Source organism: Canis lupus, chromosome 3 (genome assembly GCF_011100685.1).
Source record: "Canis lupus familiaris isolate Mischka breed German Shepherd chromosome 3, alternate assembly UU_Cfam_GSD_1.0, whole genome shotgun sequence".
Taxonomy (NCBI): domain Eukaryota; kingdom Metazoa; phylum Chordata; class Mammalia; order Carnivora; family Canidae; genus Canis; species Canis lupus.
This window is the reverse complement of record NC_049224.1, coordinates 54,625,969-54,640,456: the sequence shown is the minus strand read 5'-3', so window position 1 is coordinate 54,640,456 and position 14,488 is coordinate 54,625,969. Positions and strand designations below refer to the sequence as shown.

The 14,488-nt window shown below is 45.3% G+C and overlaps 1 protein-coding gene across 6 annotated transcripts in view; it reads right to left on the bottom strand.

The window, feature by feature from the left end:
• SLC28A1 (solute carrier family 28 member 1) overlaps positions 1–14,488 on the bottom strand; it is a 49,372-nt gene that overhangs the window by 28,552 nt on the left and 6,332 nt on the right. For 4 of the 6 annotated variants that reach the window (XM_038532917.1, XM_038532920.1, XM_038532919.1 and 1 more), the window contains 5 exons: positions 13,905–13,946; positions 12,852–13,035; positions 4,247–4,388; positions 3,549–3,662; positions 2,083–2,160 (listed from right to left, as the gene is read on the bottom strand). In XM_038532917.1, coding sequence (XP_038388845.1) covers positions 2,083–2,160; positions 3,549–3,662; positions 4,247–4,388; positions 12,852–13,035; positions 13,905–13,946 — 560 coding nt within the window. The remainder of the gene's footprint in view (positions 1–2,082; positions 2,161–3,548; positions 3,663–4,246; positions 4,389–12,851; positions 13,036–13,904; positions 13,947–14,488) is intronic. The other 2 variants (XM_038532921.1, XM_038532918.1) reach the window with 1 other exon arrangement.

The window sequence follows — 14,488 nt, the reverse complement described above, 5'->3', positions numbered from 1 at the left end:
ATGGGGCAGCCTCCTCTGGCCCTCTATTCCAAACATCCCAGCTACAGCCCATCCTACCCACTATTGACATGATTACCGTCCCAAAGCTCCAAACAGTCCTTCCCCGCTCAAAAAATCTTCAATAGCTTCCATTTCCTGGGGACAAAACCCAGGTGCCCCCTCCCGGCATTAGGGCCCTTCCAGGTACTGTCCCACCAAACTTCTGGGTTGAGCCCTAGCCTGTGCCTTCCTGCAAATAACTCCCATGCCACCAAAAGGAACTTCGCCCTGTACCTGAGACACACCTGTGCTTTCTTACCTGGGTGCTTATCCCATGAACTTCCTCCTCTCGCCTATCTGCGCATCCAAATCTCTCCTTTCCTGCACATCCTGCAGCCCCACGTCAAACACCGCCTCCTTGGGGAGTCCTCCTCGCTGCCCCTGGCTTAAGCCATGCCTCCCTGCATAGACTCCCCCAGCACTTTCCGTTGTGCCCACTGCACTTGAAATGACAGCCTGGGGAGGTCAAACCACAGAGTGTTGTATGTTTGTCTCTAAAGGAATGAGAAGATGCTGGCTGCTGTCTCTCTGGCGAGCACAAGAAGTCATGCTGGAGCCGGTCTTCCCTGCGTCTCCCTGGAACCTTGGGTGGCCCCCTCTTGCAAATGCCAATGTGAAGGGAGCAGCCCTCCCCCACCCTACAGGGATGGTGTCAGGAGACCTTCAGAGGGGGCTGGCAGAGGCTGCCCCTCCAGGTCCCTCCTCTACACAGAGCTGGTCTGAGAAACATGATGGACAAGCTCATCCCAGGGCACAAGACCCCTGAGAGGACAGGTCCCCTCCTTCATTCGTCCTAGGATTGACATTATTAGAATGCCTTGGATAAAGTAGAAGTTTTCCCAAGAGTTGCTGGCACAGACACTGTGACGCCAAGAGGACCTCACCACAAGCTGGTGGCAGGGGAAGTGGAGCTGGAGATGTCTAGACTCATAATCCAGCTCAACATCAGCCCAGAAACGTGCAGCCAAGCCTATGGCTCAGGCTGGAAACCTCTGGGGCCCAACACCCACCGTGGGATGGGAAGGCTCTAGAAATAATGGCCAGAGTAATAAAGAACAGAAACCTCCTGAACCTACATGTGGGATCCCGCACAGCAGCCCCGTGGTAACAGTGGTCTAGGGTGTCCTCCAGGAGGCAGCATGAGTTCCTGTCCATGGTGCCACGGCCACAGTGGCAGGAAGTCTCTCTCTCTACTTGGCATCAGAAGTGGAGCTTATGCCTGGAGGGGGCTTCAGGTTCAGGGTCCTTAGACAGCTTGGGTCAGGGAGGAGGCAGAAGGGAGCCATGCCAGAGGCTCCTTCCTTAGGGAAGGAGGCACGTGGGTGCTCAGGCCACCACCAACCGGACAAAGAAGAAATGCAGCTGCACTTCCACTCAGAACAGTGGACAGGCTGCACCATGGCAAACTCAGCGCAGGCTGCCCGTTAAAGTCAGGGTAGGGGCCCCGCCACACGCAATAAGGCCTTGGGGTCGTCAGTTTCCCCCATAGCATTTGCACTGCAGGAGGCACATTAAAAACTGGTTGGTTACTGGAAGGAGAGAAGGACAGAGGGAGGGAGGGAGGGGCTGCAGGCCCAGAAGAGTCCAGAGGAGAGTCATAGCTTGCAGCTGGCCAGCTTCCTGCAGGGGTGGCCCGAGAGGCCCTGGAAGTAGAAGCAGCCTGAGAAGGCCACTTAGGACTAAGGTTCCCTGCAGCATGGTGGGGGCTAAGGCGAAAGCAGGTGCCGGCCCCCTGTCCCCCGCTTCTAGTCCTCAGCCTTACGTGATTCTATCATCTGGGGGTTGACTTTTAAGGAAAAGAATACAGACATATCTTACTTGGCAAATTTTACAAAATACACTGAAAACAGCGGCAGAGGAAAACACTGTGGGCCCCCCACCCCGGCTCAGCACCCCGAGGCTTGTTCTTCCCCAGCATCCAGGCCGTGGCTCCCTCAGCAGGAGTCCTCCTGGCCCACCTGTTTGCCCAGACACCCCCCCACCCCAGCTGGAGGCGCCCAGTGACCCCGGCTACAGGCCTCATGGGCCAAGAGTCGAGCTGACCTGAAATGCGAAGACACCCTTGACCATCGCCTCCCCAAACACGAAGCTGGAACCGACATCCGTGTAGCTCAGGAAGATCTGAAAGCAAAACACAAAACAAAGTAAAAATCTGGAGGGAGACCAGGAAGCTGGGCCGGGTGAGCTGGGGGGACCTTGCTGGCCACAGGGCTGTCTAGCAGCCTGGGGGTCAGGGGAGAGGGACCGCAGGCCTCCAGGGCGTCACAGGGCCTGGGTACCACCTGGCACTGCACTCTGTGAAAGCACACTCACGGGTGCTTGCTCCCCTGAGCATATGCTCCCCAAGAGATCTTTTTCCAGCCGCTTCACGGGAACACTTGGGGATGGGACCTTGGGAACAGCCCTAAAGAGGCAGTGGAGGAGGAACTCCCAAGCCAGATGCACCTGAGGGCTCTCCTAGGTGGTGGCTTGTGTGCCTGCCCACTTCCCTCTGACCAATGACCTATCCCGTCCCATCCCAGGCTGGTGGCCTCATGTCCCTGTGCGACCACCCTTCTGCCAGAGCTGATTTTAGGTCTTGAACTTGCATTGTGACTACAGGGACAAGTCAGTGCTCTTGTCCAGACTCTGTGTTCCCATCTATAAAATGACAGTCATGACCAGAGCAGCAACGCTGTCTTTTCCCCCACAACCCACATGCAAGTGCCCTTGGTGTGGGTCGGGGGTCAGGGGAGAGGGACCGCGGGCCTCCTGGGCATCACAGGGCCTGGGTACCATCTGGCACTGCACTCTGTGAAAGCACACTCATGAGTGCTTGCTCCCCTGAGCATATGCTCCCCAAGAGATCTTTTTCTTGGGGCAGGAAGACGGCAGAGCCATGGGCGTGACATGGGATTTCTCGGCTCCACCCTCAACTTCCCACCAGACAGCACATGGAAATTCCAGACAGTGAGACCGGGGTGAGTGGAGGACTAACCATGTGCCCTCGATAACTTCTATTTTAAGAAGTGACTCATGACAGTTGCACAACAGTGTGAATGAACTTCATGACACTTAAAAATCGTGAATATGGTAAATTTTGTGCCATGTGTATTTACTACAATAAACAATGGAATAAAAAACATGATTCAGGAAACTGAACATTATTTGTAAGCATGCATGTACACAAAGTAAATCATTTGTATTTTTTTTCTAGCACTTTTAACTATTATAAGTCCCATGTAACTTGTGACTGCCTAGGGCCACATGCCTTGTACCCGGGTATCCCAAGAAGCTTCCTGTCCTGAAATTCCCTTCCACATCATACCAGCCTCTGAAAGGACAGCTCCATCTGGGTAGGTGGTCCCAGGCCTGAGGGACATAGCAGCCACACTGCTTGGCCCCCAGCTGCTCACCCGGTCTGGGACCCAGGGCACACCCACTGTTCTGGTCCCAATCCCCCTCTACGGCCTCACCTCTATTTTCTGGCAACTCAAGACACCCTGGGCAGCTGGATCCTATGCACACACCTGGATCTGGTTGCCCATCCACTGGAATGCAATAAATCCTGGTTCTGTTCTGATGACGAAGAGTCCAAGCACAAACTGTAGTCCAAGGCCCCAGAACACAGCCCTCCAGGACACCTGCCACCGAACAGAAAGGTGCTGGCGAGTTCAGCTCGTTAGGGGACCCACAGGAAACTGCATGGGGTAAAGGCAGAGATCATGGTGCTACTGAGGGGAGGTGGGAGGTTTGGCCCATCTGGAGGAATGAGACTGAACCCAGCCAGAACTCTGGGCCAATGGTAACAGCCCCCTGGAGTCGTAATAGGACACACACTAGCAGAAACAGGCCTGGGGCCGTGGGCAGTGGTGGGGTGAGGTCTAAGGACCCATGCAGGACACCAGCAGTCTCCAGCCTGCCATGGCACTGGGTCCTGGTCATCACTGGGCGGGCATTGTGGCCTCAGGCTCTGGCTTTAGTGTAACCTCCATCTGCCTGGCCCTTCCCCTGCCCACCTCCCTGGGCAGGGCTCCCGACTGCCCCAACCCCACTCCCTTGGGGCCCACATTCCCAACAGAGGGTCACTGATGCCTCTCAGGTGTGCATGAGGATCTCCAGGCTTGACTGGAGGCTGTGGGGAGATGTTAACCACACAGTGAAACAGGGAGGGACCCTGGCTTCAGGGGGTGGTGGCCCTGTCCAGGCCTGACAACTAAGTACTCACTGCATAGTGATGCTTCGAGCAGGCAAAGAGGAGACCGATGAACACGCAAATTCCTGCAAAGGACACTAGCTGCTCAGGTCGCTGGGATGTGTCCAGAATCAGCCACAGGATCAAACCCAGGAAAGCAGTGAGGGCCAGACCCCTGAAGGAGAGAGACAGAAATCTGCCACTCTCAGCATTTCCTCCACCTGCTTCCCACGTCCACGATAGCACCCAGGGCCCCAGGGAAATAGTACTTGGGGCTGGTGGGAGGAGAGAGAGCCATGTGACCTCACAGACTACCTAGGCTTTCTGAGTTTAGTGCCCCCATTTGGGAAAATGAAGCCAAAGATCTGCATGTCTCCAGGCTGCCAAGAGGACTAAATGGGGGAATGTGCGTGCTCAGCTTTACACAGTGCCAAGAACACAGCTCCAGCAAGGGGCAGGAACTCCCACAGCTTTTGGTGATGCTCAGCTCAGCCTCTGACCTTGTCAGGGTGAGGTGGGGCCTGGGTGGCCCAGGACACAGCAGTTGGGACCGTGGGCTCTGATTCCCAGAGCAATAATGTCACTCTAGGCAGGTGAGCCAAGCGCCTGAGATTGAGGCCTGGAAGAAAGCTTCGAGGCCATGCTTCCTTCTCTGAGGCTGGAATTGGCTTATCCAGGAGGTTTGGGCATTGGGTGCTCAAGGTCTACCCCCAACCTGGTCATCAACTCATCCGGAACAACTGATGACAGCTAATGTTCACTGAAAATCTATCTATTACATGCCAGGAACTACACTGGATGCTGAGAGACATATGGTCACTGCCCTCACTATAGAAGCAAAGAAACTGAGGCACAGTGAGTTTCAATGACTTGCCCATGGCCATCTATTTGAACAGTAGCAGATCTGAGATTTTAACCCAGGCACCCGGGCAGCAAGCATATCCTCTTAACTAGCTCCATGCATGGCCAGCAGCTGGTAAGAGGCAGATCCAGGACCAGAGCTCACATCTAGAGTTCACCACTTACTTCGGCCCGTGTCTCCAAGCACCTAACACCCCTGGTCCACGGGCACAGTTTCCACCTTGTCTCTGTACCACTCGCCTTACTGTTTCTCTGGACATTAACTCACTTTATAGACACTTAAGTGCAGGGACACCTAGCTGTCTTAGTCTGTAGAACCTGTAACTGTTAGTCTCAGGGTCATGAGTTCAAGCCTCACACTGGGTGTGGAAACTACTTAAGACAAAATAAAAATAACAAGTAAGTACATGTTTGGGGCTGGGTTTTTGTTGTTGTCATTTGTTTTTAACAGCATTGGAGAGGTACAATTGACATATAACAAATAGAATATGTTGAAATACACAATTTACAAAATTTAAAAAAAAGAAGGGCATCTGGGTGGCTCAGTCGATTGACATTCAACTCTTGATTTTGGCTCAGATCATTATCTCAGGGTTATGAAATTGAGCCCCGTGTTTGGCTCTGCACTGGGCATGGAGACTGCTTAAGATTCTCTCTCTCCCTCTCCCTCTGCTCCTCAACACCCCGCTTGCACACATGTGTATTCTCTCTAAAAAAAAAAAAAAGCATATAATTTGATAAGTTTTGATGTATGTAGGCACCTTGAAACCATCACTACAATTAAGAATTGAACTTATCGGGCAGCCCTGGTGGCGCAGCGGTTTAGCACCACCTGCAGCCCAGGGTGTGATCCTGGAGACCCAGGATTGAGTCCCACGTTGGGCTCCCTGCATGGAGCCTGCTTCTCCCTCTGCCTGTATCTCTGCCTCCCTGTGTATCTCTCATGAATAAATAAATAAAATATTCTTTTAAAAAAAGAATTGAACTTATCATATCCATGGCTCCTCAGTAATTCCCGGCTTCCCTCCTTGTCCCCAGGCAACAACTGACCTGCTCTCTGTCACTAGATTAGTTTGCATTTTCTAAAATTTTATATAAATGAGATCATACCATACATATCCTTTATCTGACTTCTTTCACTCAGCATAACTATTTTTGAGATTCCTCCATGTTTTTGCACGTATCAGTAACTCATTTATTGCTGAACAGTATTCCCTTGCATGGATGCACCACAATTGGCTTATCCTTTTGCCTGCTGATGGACATTAAGGTTGTTTCCAGTGATGGCTATGACAGATAAAGCTGCTGTGAACATTGAAACATTCATGTGCAAGTTTTTGTGTGGCTACACACTTTCATTTTCCTTGGGTCAATACTACCTGGGTAATACTTGGGTAAGTGGAATGGGTGGTCATGTGGTAGGTCTAACTTTTTAGGAGACTGCCAAACTGTTTTCCAAAGCGACTGTACAATTTTACACTCCCAACAGCGTTCCAGTTCCTCTACATCTTTGCCACACTTCATATGGTCAATCTTTCAAATTCTAGTAATCTAATAGACATGCAGTAGTATTTCTTTGTGGTTTGCATTTCCCTAATAACTAATGATGTTGAGCATCTTTTCATGTGCTTATTCACCACCTGCATTTCTTCTTTAATGAAATGTCTGTTCACATCTTGAGCCCATTCTTCAATTGGGTTGTTTTTCTTATTATTGAGTTTTGAGAGAGCTTAATATACTTTGGATACAAGCTCTTTGTCAAATGTGTGATTTGTAAAACTTTTCTCATAGCCATGCCTTGTTTTTTTTATTCTCTTAACCATGTCTTTTGAAGAGAAGTTCTTAAATCTGCTGAAATTCAATTTGTCCAATTTTTTAATGGATTTTGATTTTGGTTTTGTATCTAAGAAATTTACTTAACTCAAGGTCACAAAGATTTTCTCCTACATTTTCTTATAGACGTTTTATAGTTTTAAGCTTTCAATTTACATTTATGATCTATTTTCAGTTAATTTTCTATAGTGGAAAATTATATATAATTTTATAATTTAAATTATAATTTATAATTATAATTTATAACTATAATTATATGAGGCATGAATTATTATACTATTTTGTTTCTCTTCTTCCTTTTGACAATGAATATACCATTGTTTTAACATAATATGTTGAGATGATTATTTCTCCATTGAATGGCTTTAGCACTCTTGTCAAAAGTCAATTGGAGATATATGTGTGTATGTGTTTTTATATATATATAAAAATTCTGGGCTCTCTATTCAATTCTATTTATCTATTTGTCTTTTTTAATGCTGATACCATATTGTCTTGATTACTATAGCTTCACAGTAAGTCTTAAAGACAGATAGTATAAATTAATCATTTGAATTTTAGAATCATCTCATCAGTTTATACCCCAAAAGTCTGCTATAATTTTGACTGAGCTATTGTAAGAATCAATAGATTAATTTGAGGAGAATTGATATATTGACAATACTGAGGCTTTTGATCCAGGAAACTGATTATTGTCCCACTATTTAAGTTTTAATTTCTCTCAGCAGTGTTTTTGCAAGTTTCAATGTACAAGTTTGCATATCTTTTGTCAGATTTTACTTTAAGTATTTTATGTTTCATGCTATTCTAAATGGCATTTACAATTTTAACTTATTACTGCTTATTCTTAGTATATTTAAATATATTTTTTGCCTGTTGATCTTGTATCCTGCAGCTTGTTAAACCCACTTATCAGTTCTATTAGCTTTTGGGGGTAGATTCCATAGGATTTTCTATGTAGACAATCATGTTGTCTGTGAATAAAGACAATTTGACTTCTTCTTTTTCAACCTACATGTCTTTCATTTCTTTTTCTTACCTTATCACACAAGCTAGAACCTCTAGTACAGTGTTGAATAAAAGTGGTGAGAAGGGATATTCATTATATTCTTGATCTCAGTGGAAAATTATTCAGTTTTTCACAGTTCGGTATGACGTTAGCTGTAGATTTTGCTGTTGTTATTCCTACTCTGCTCAGAATTCTTATCAGGAATAAATGCTGAATTATGTCAAATGCTTTCTCTGAAGTCTATTGGCATGATCATATGTTTTCTTTTTAGTCTATTAATATGACCTATGACACTTTTTAAATATTAAACCAACTTTGGGTTCCTGGGATAAACCCCATTCACTCATATATTATCCCCTTTGTATACTATTGCACTTGGTTTTCTAATATTTTGTTAATAATTTTTACATCTTTATTCATGAAAGATACTGGTCTGTACACTTAATGTGATTACTGGTTCTGGAGAAAGGTTGTGTCTACCATCTTGCTATTTATTTTCTATTTGTCCCATCTGTTCTTAATTTCTCTTTTCCTATTTTTCTACCTTCTTTCAGACTATTTAAAAATGATTCTCCTTTATCTCTCTTACCTTTTTTAAAACTTGTTAGCTACAACACCCTTTCATGTTATTTTAGTAGTTGCTTTAGCATTTATAATATACATCTTTAACTTATCACAATCTACCTTTAAGTGATATTATACTACTTCATGCTCAGTATAAAAACTTTACAGCAATATAATTTCATTTCTTCCCTCCCAACTCTTGTTCTTCACTTCTACATATAAATTCCACAATATAATGTTATTCTTGCTTTATATATGGATTACCTTTGAAAGAGATTTAAATAAAAATAGTCATTATATTTACCCATTCAATGCTCTTTACTCTTGTATAGATCTAGATTTCCCCCTCATATCAGTTTTTTTCTGGTTGAAGAATTTCCTTCAACATTTCTTGTAGTGCAGGTCTGCTTTTTATGTCTGAAAACTTCTTCCAGCTTTTGTATATCTAAAATAGTCCTGTTTCACCTTTTTGGAAGGATGTTTCACTGGTAAAGAACTCTAGATTTACACACTTTTGTTTTTATTGTTCCATTGCCTTTTCATTTGTATTGTTTTTAAGAAGAAATCTACTGTCATCTGTATCTTTGTTCCTCTGCATAGGTTTTCTTCTCTAGTTGTTTTTAGAATTTTCTGTTTTATCACCAGTTTTAAGCAATTTGGTTATGATGTGTTTTTCTTCTTGTTTCTTGTACTGGAGGTCTGTGGAGTTTCTTTGGATTTATAATTTGCAACAAATTTGGTGTTTTTTGGACATAAGTTCTTCAAGTATTTTTTTCTTCCCTCTTTCTCCTCTGGAGACTTCAGGTACATATACCAACTTAAAGTTTGGCCGTGATTAATTGACATTCTGTTTGACTCTTTCAAGTTTTTTTTTTCAAGATTTGCTATGCAGAGTCTGAGGAGGTTTTATTCTATGGTTAGTTTTTCCCTACTATTGACCCAAGATCTTTAGTACTCTAAATAATGCCCTGTGAAGTTATGAAGTTTCCACTCTGTTGAGAATAAACACTATTTCTGGTTCCGTGTAGTTTCCAGGCACCGTTCCCTCTAATCCTTTCAGACGGGTCTTTCCTATGCCTTGGATGGTTTTCTCATTTACATTCACTGATCAAAACTCAATTACATAGTGAAAGAGGACCCTCTGTGAATTTCTGGAGTTTTCTCTCTCTGCCAACATTTTCTCTCATACTCTGCATTGTGAACGCTCACCACTTTGGCTTCCCTGCTTTCCAGCTCTATATTCTCAAGCTAGGAAATCCACTGGCCCACTTTGGCTCCCTTCCCCTGCACTGCAGCCTGGAAACTCTCAATGTGGTATGGGGGATGGCAACCATAGGGCTCATCTCCTTTGTTTCCTGTTTCTCCAGGATCACTGTCTTCTGGTACCTGATGTCAAATATTTTAAGAGCTACTGTTTCAAAAATTTATTCCAGTTCTTTAGCTGTTTCAGGTGGTCTCTGTTACCCCATCTTGACTGGAAGCCAATATCAAATAATGTATTTTTTAAATCGAGACAAAATTCACTACCATACATTTGCCCATTTAAAGTATACAGTGTAATGATCCTCAGTATATTCACAGATGTGTGTGACCATCACTATAATCAATTTTAGAATATCTTGCCAGTCCAAAGAATAACCTAGCACCTCTAGCCATCACCCCCAGTCTTGCCATCTTCTCCCCTCAATCTTAGTTAATCACTAATCTACTGTCTCTATAGATTTGCCAATTTGGACATTTCATATAAATGGTTCTTTGTGGCCGGTTTCTTTCACTTAGCATAATGTTTTCTTTTTTTTTTTTTTTCATTTTAAACAAGAAGTTTATTTAAACAACAAGACACTTGACTTGAAGGGAAAACTATCTAGGATTCATTTATTTTAGAGTAATTTATCCCTCCTTAAAGACAGGTTGCCCTACGTGTAACAGCTACGTACAAAAAAGCATAATGTTTTTAAGCTTTGTTATTATTGTAATATGTAGCTTTCCTTTTTGTGACCAAATAGGATTCCATTATATGGATATACATATTTAAGTTATTCTCTTATCAGTTCATGGACACTTGGGTTGTTTCCACTTTTTGGCTATTATAAATAATGTTACTATGAACATTTGTGTACAAGTTTTTGAATGGACATATGTTTTCTTTTCTCTTAAGTATATATACTTCAGAGTGGAATTGCTATGTATGGTAACACCAGTTACTATGTAGTAACTCCATGTATAGTATTTTGAGGAACTGTTTTCTTTTTAAAGACTTATGAGAGAGAAAGAGAACACAAGGGGGGTGAGAGGGAAAGGGCAGAGGGAGAAGAAGACTCTCTGCTGAGCAGGAAGCCTGATGTGGAGCTCGATCCCAGGACCCCAGGATCATGACCTGAGCTGAAGGCAGCCATGTAACTGAGCCACCTATGCCCCCCCGGAACTAACTTTTCTAAAGCAACTGCACCATTGCACATTTCTACCTACAGTGGATGAGCGCTTCAAGTCTTCCACATCTGAGCCAAGTCTTGTTATCATCTATCTTTTTTGCTATTATCCCTGTAAATGTGAAGTAGTATCTCATGTGGTTTCGATTTGCATTTTTATGATGGCTAATGATGTTAAGCATGTTTTCATGTACTTACTGGCTATTCATATATCTTTGGAGAAATGTCTATTCAAACCCTTTTCCCATTCTTCAATTGAGTTGTCTTTTAATTGTTGAGTTGTAATTCTAGAAGCAAGTCCTTTATCAAAATAAATAAATATTTTCTCCCATTCTGTGGGTTTTCTTTTTACTTTCTTGATGGTGTCCTTTGAATCAAAAAGTTTGCTTTTCAAAAAAAAAAAAGTTTGCTTTTCATAAAGCCTAATTAATCTGCATATGTTTTTTAAAGGAAACTTTGTATCAATACCTCAAAGGAAAGCCAGTATCAATGATTTGTCACAAATAGATTATTGTAAAAATAAATCCTTTTACAAATCTATTTAATTCTTTTTCTACTATTTAAGTGACACACTTTTATGGGTTTTGTTTTGTTTTTTTGTTTTTTTTTTTTTTTTTAGTTTCTTAGCTGCTCCAGGGATTACAACGTGCATTTTATCATATCACAATCTACTTAGGCTACTAATCTACTTAATACTGTGCTAGTTTAATAAAAATCTAGCTGCAAAAAAAAAAACTATTTATAAATTTAATTACAAATTATAAATTTTTGGGCAGCCCCAGTGGCCCAGCAGTTTAGCGACAACTTCAGCCCAGGGTGTGATCCTGGAGACCTGGGATCGAGTCCCACGTCAGGCTCCCTACATGGAGCCTGCTTCTCCCTCTGACTATGTCTCTGCCTCTCTCTCCCTCTCTCTGTGTCTGTCATGAATAAATAAATAAAATCTAAAAAAAAAAGGCCCTGCCTTTCAAAAAAATTATAAATTTTTAAATCTTACTCAAAGTTTATGTAATTTATTTTAAATTTTTTATTCAATGTATTTAAAATTATAAATTATAATTATGAATAATTATTCATTATATATTTATTTATAAATAAAATGAAAACAACGTGCTCACACATAGGCCTGCTCAAATCATTTTGCTGTGGTACCTCCCTAGCTCAGTCACTGGATATCCTTGAGCATCAGTTTCTTTATCAACAAAACGGAGTCCTGAAATAGACAGGGGGTCTTCAGAACTTTTTTAAGGCACAGAAACCTTTTTTTTTTCCTCAGCTAATTGTTTATTTTAATTTTAATTTTTTGCAAACCTCAGTTTATAAAACAGATACAATAGAGCTTCCTGGTTGGGAAGGATTTGGGGCAGGGTTTCTGATGCTCCCCCTCCAATCCCTCTCTCCTGCCCTATGGCACCTCCAAGGTTTCCAGACCTCTAAGGAAGCCAGTTTGAAAACCAGGGAATCACAAACTGTTGTCCAGGAACACGGCTGGCTGCACGAGAATCCCCTAGGGGCTACCTAATGCATGGACACCTGGCCCCCAATGTGGCCTGCTGACTGAGTGCAGGGGTGGTCTGTCCCCTGTAACTGTCTGTCTCTCATACCCCAGGTGATCTGATAGGAGGCACTGACACAGGTCCTCCCTGTCTGAATGGGCTGGAACCTCTGAGCTCAGGAAACTGAGCTGTGGAGTCCTGTTCTCAGATCATAGACACCTCCTATCACTGGGGCAGAGAACCAGACATAGCTGTGGCCATCCAAGCCACCTGCCCCGGGGTTCCCGAGAGGCAAGCAGAGGGGAGTGGGTCCCACAGCCCAGGAACCCCCTGGTGGGACAGGAACAGAGGCCTTCCTCACCCAGGCCTGGTGGGGACCCTGGAGCTGACTCGGAGGCCTCCGCCGATGGCCTCCCCACCCTGCCTGGGGCTGTAAGTTCACTCACCTCTCAACCCAGAAGCTCAGGCGGCAGTGCCCCAGGGGCTTGACACACCTCAGCAGTCGGGGCCCTAGCAGCCTCCTCAGCAGGCTATGGGCCAGGAAGGTAAGGACCACACAGGTAAGGACAAAGAGAGCCAGGGCCCTCTGGAAATCCAGGAGGCCGGCAGTCAGCAGGAAGGCAGCGAACGCTGGGAGTGGGTGGGAATGAAACACAGAAAAGGGGTCACTGACAATGACAGGGGCCTGCCTCCCTGGCCTCCAGCTCCACCTTGTCCCATCCAAAGCACAGAGGATAGGACTGTTACTCAACCTCTCTGAGCCTCAACTTCTTCCTCTGGAGCTGTGGACAGTCATCCCTACTGTGCTGGAGGGTCGTTCTGGCATAACAAGGAAGGTGTGCAGAGGGGCTTTGCACATCGTGGATGCACTGACCGGCTGTGAGGGATGAGGGTGTGGAGGAGGGGGCCAGACAACGGGAGTCTCTGAGCATCGGCACAGGGCCTGCTATGTCCCAGACGGCACAAGGTTCCATGGCAGGTGGAGGTGGACAGATCAGTCACTCCAGGGAGGAGTTCACTCTTGTGTGCAGGATCCTACTCTGAAAATACGGACCATTCTCTCCCTAGAATCTCTTTCTCCCCGCCTCCTCCTCTCCTCTTCGAGCAGCTGAGCCAATCTGCGTTCTGCCTCAAGAAAGGAATATGACCGTGGATAGCAGAGGGGGTAATGTCTCTCCCTGCCTCGTGAACTTCAGAAGCCAGGGCCCTTGAAGGATGGAAAGGACTTACAGCTTTTCCACTGGGTAAAAATGTGGGCTGTGACACTGAACAAGTGAAAGTCCTACCCTACCCCTCTGCTGTCAGACTAGTTAGAGGATACTCATTGGAGGACAGACTAGTTAAAGGACAGACTAACTGGAGGACAGACTAACTGAAAGACACGGGTGGGTTCCTGGGAACAGAGGAGCCTGGCCCCGGGAGGCAGCAAGATTTCAGACAGGAACACCCGGGCACTTTGGGCAGGCAGAGCCACAGGAAGTTTCTGAGGTTCTACATACCAAAGCAGGCACTGAGGTGACAGGCGTGATCTCTGTGAGTATCTGGGAAGAAGATGGGGGAAGGGGAGCAGAATGAGGGGCCTCCATGGTGACCTGCCAGGATGGAGAACGGGGGCACCCACAGAAGCGGGAAGGTGGGTACACTGCTGAGAATGGGGAGTGGACAAGCCCCCTTGGGGACACTGGGAAAAAGGGTGATGGGTTGTTCTCTATTGACAGAAACTCAGTCCCTATCACTCTTGGGCTGATGAAATTGAAAAAGGATATGAGTGGAGTTATATGAAATCAAGCTACTTTTCTCTCCCACATAAGTCTCAGGCTGGCGTCCCAGAGGCATGCAGGGTGGCTCTGCAGGGCAGGGACCATGACACAGGCACAGGGCGCAGGAGGGGTGCTGTGCGGGAGGGGTGCTGTGCTCAGCACCTCTCAGCCCCGGTGGGGTTATTGCTCAGACCACCCACAGCTGGGTCTGTGCTGATCCCCATCTAGAGATGAGGCACCTGAGGCCAGCGAAGCACGATGACTCACAATGAGAGGAAATTGAGCTAAAATCCCTACCCACATGTGTCTCTCCGGGGCCAGAT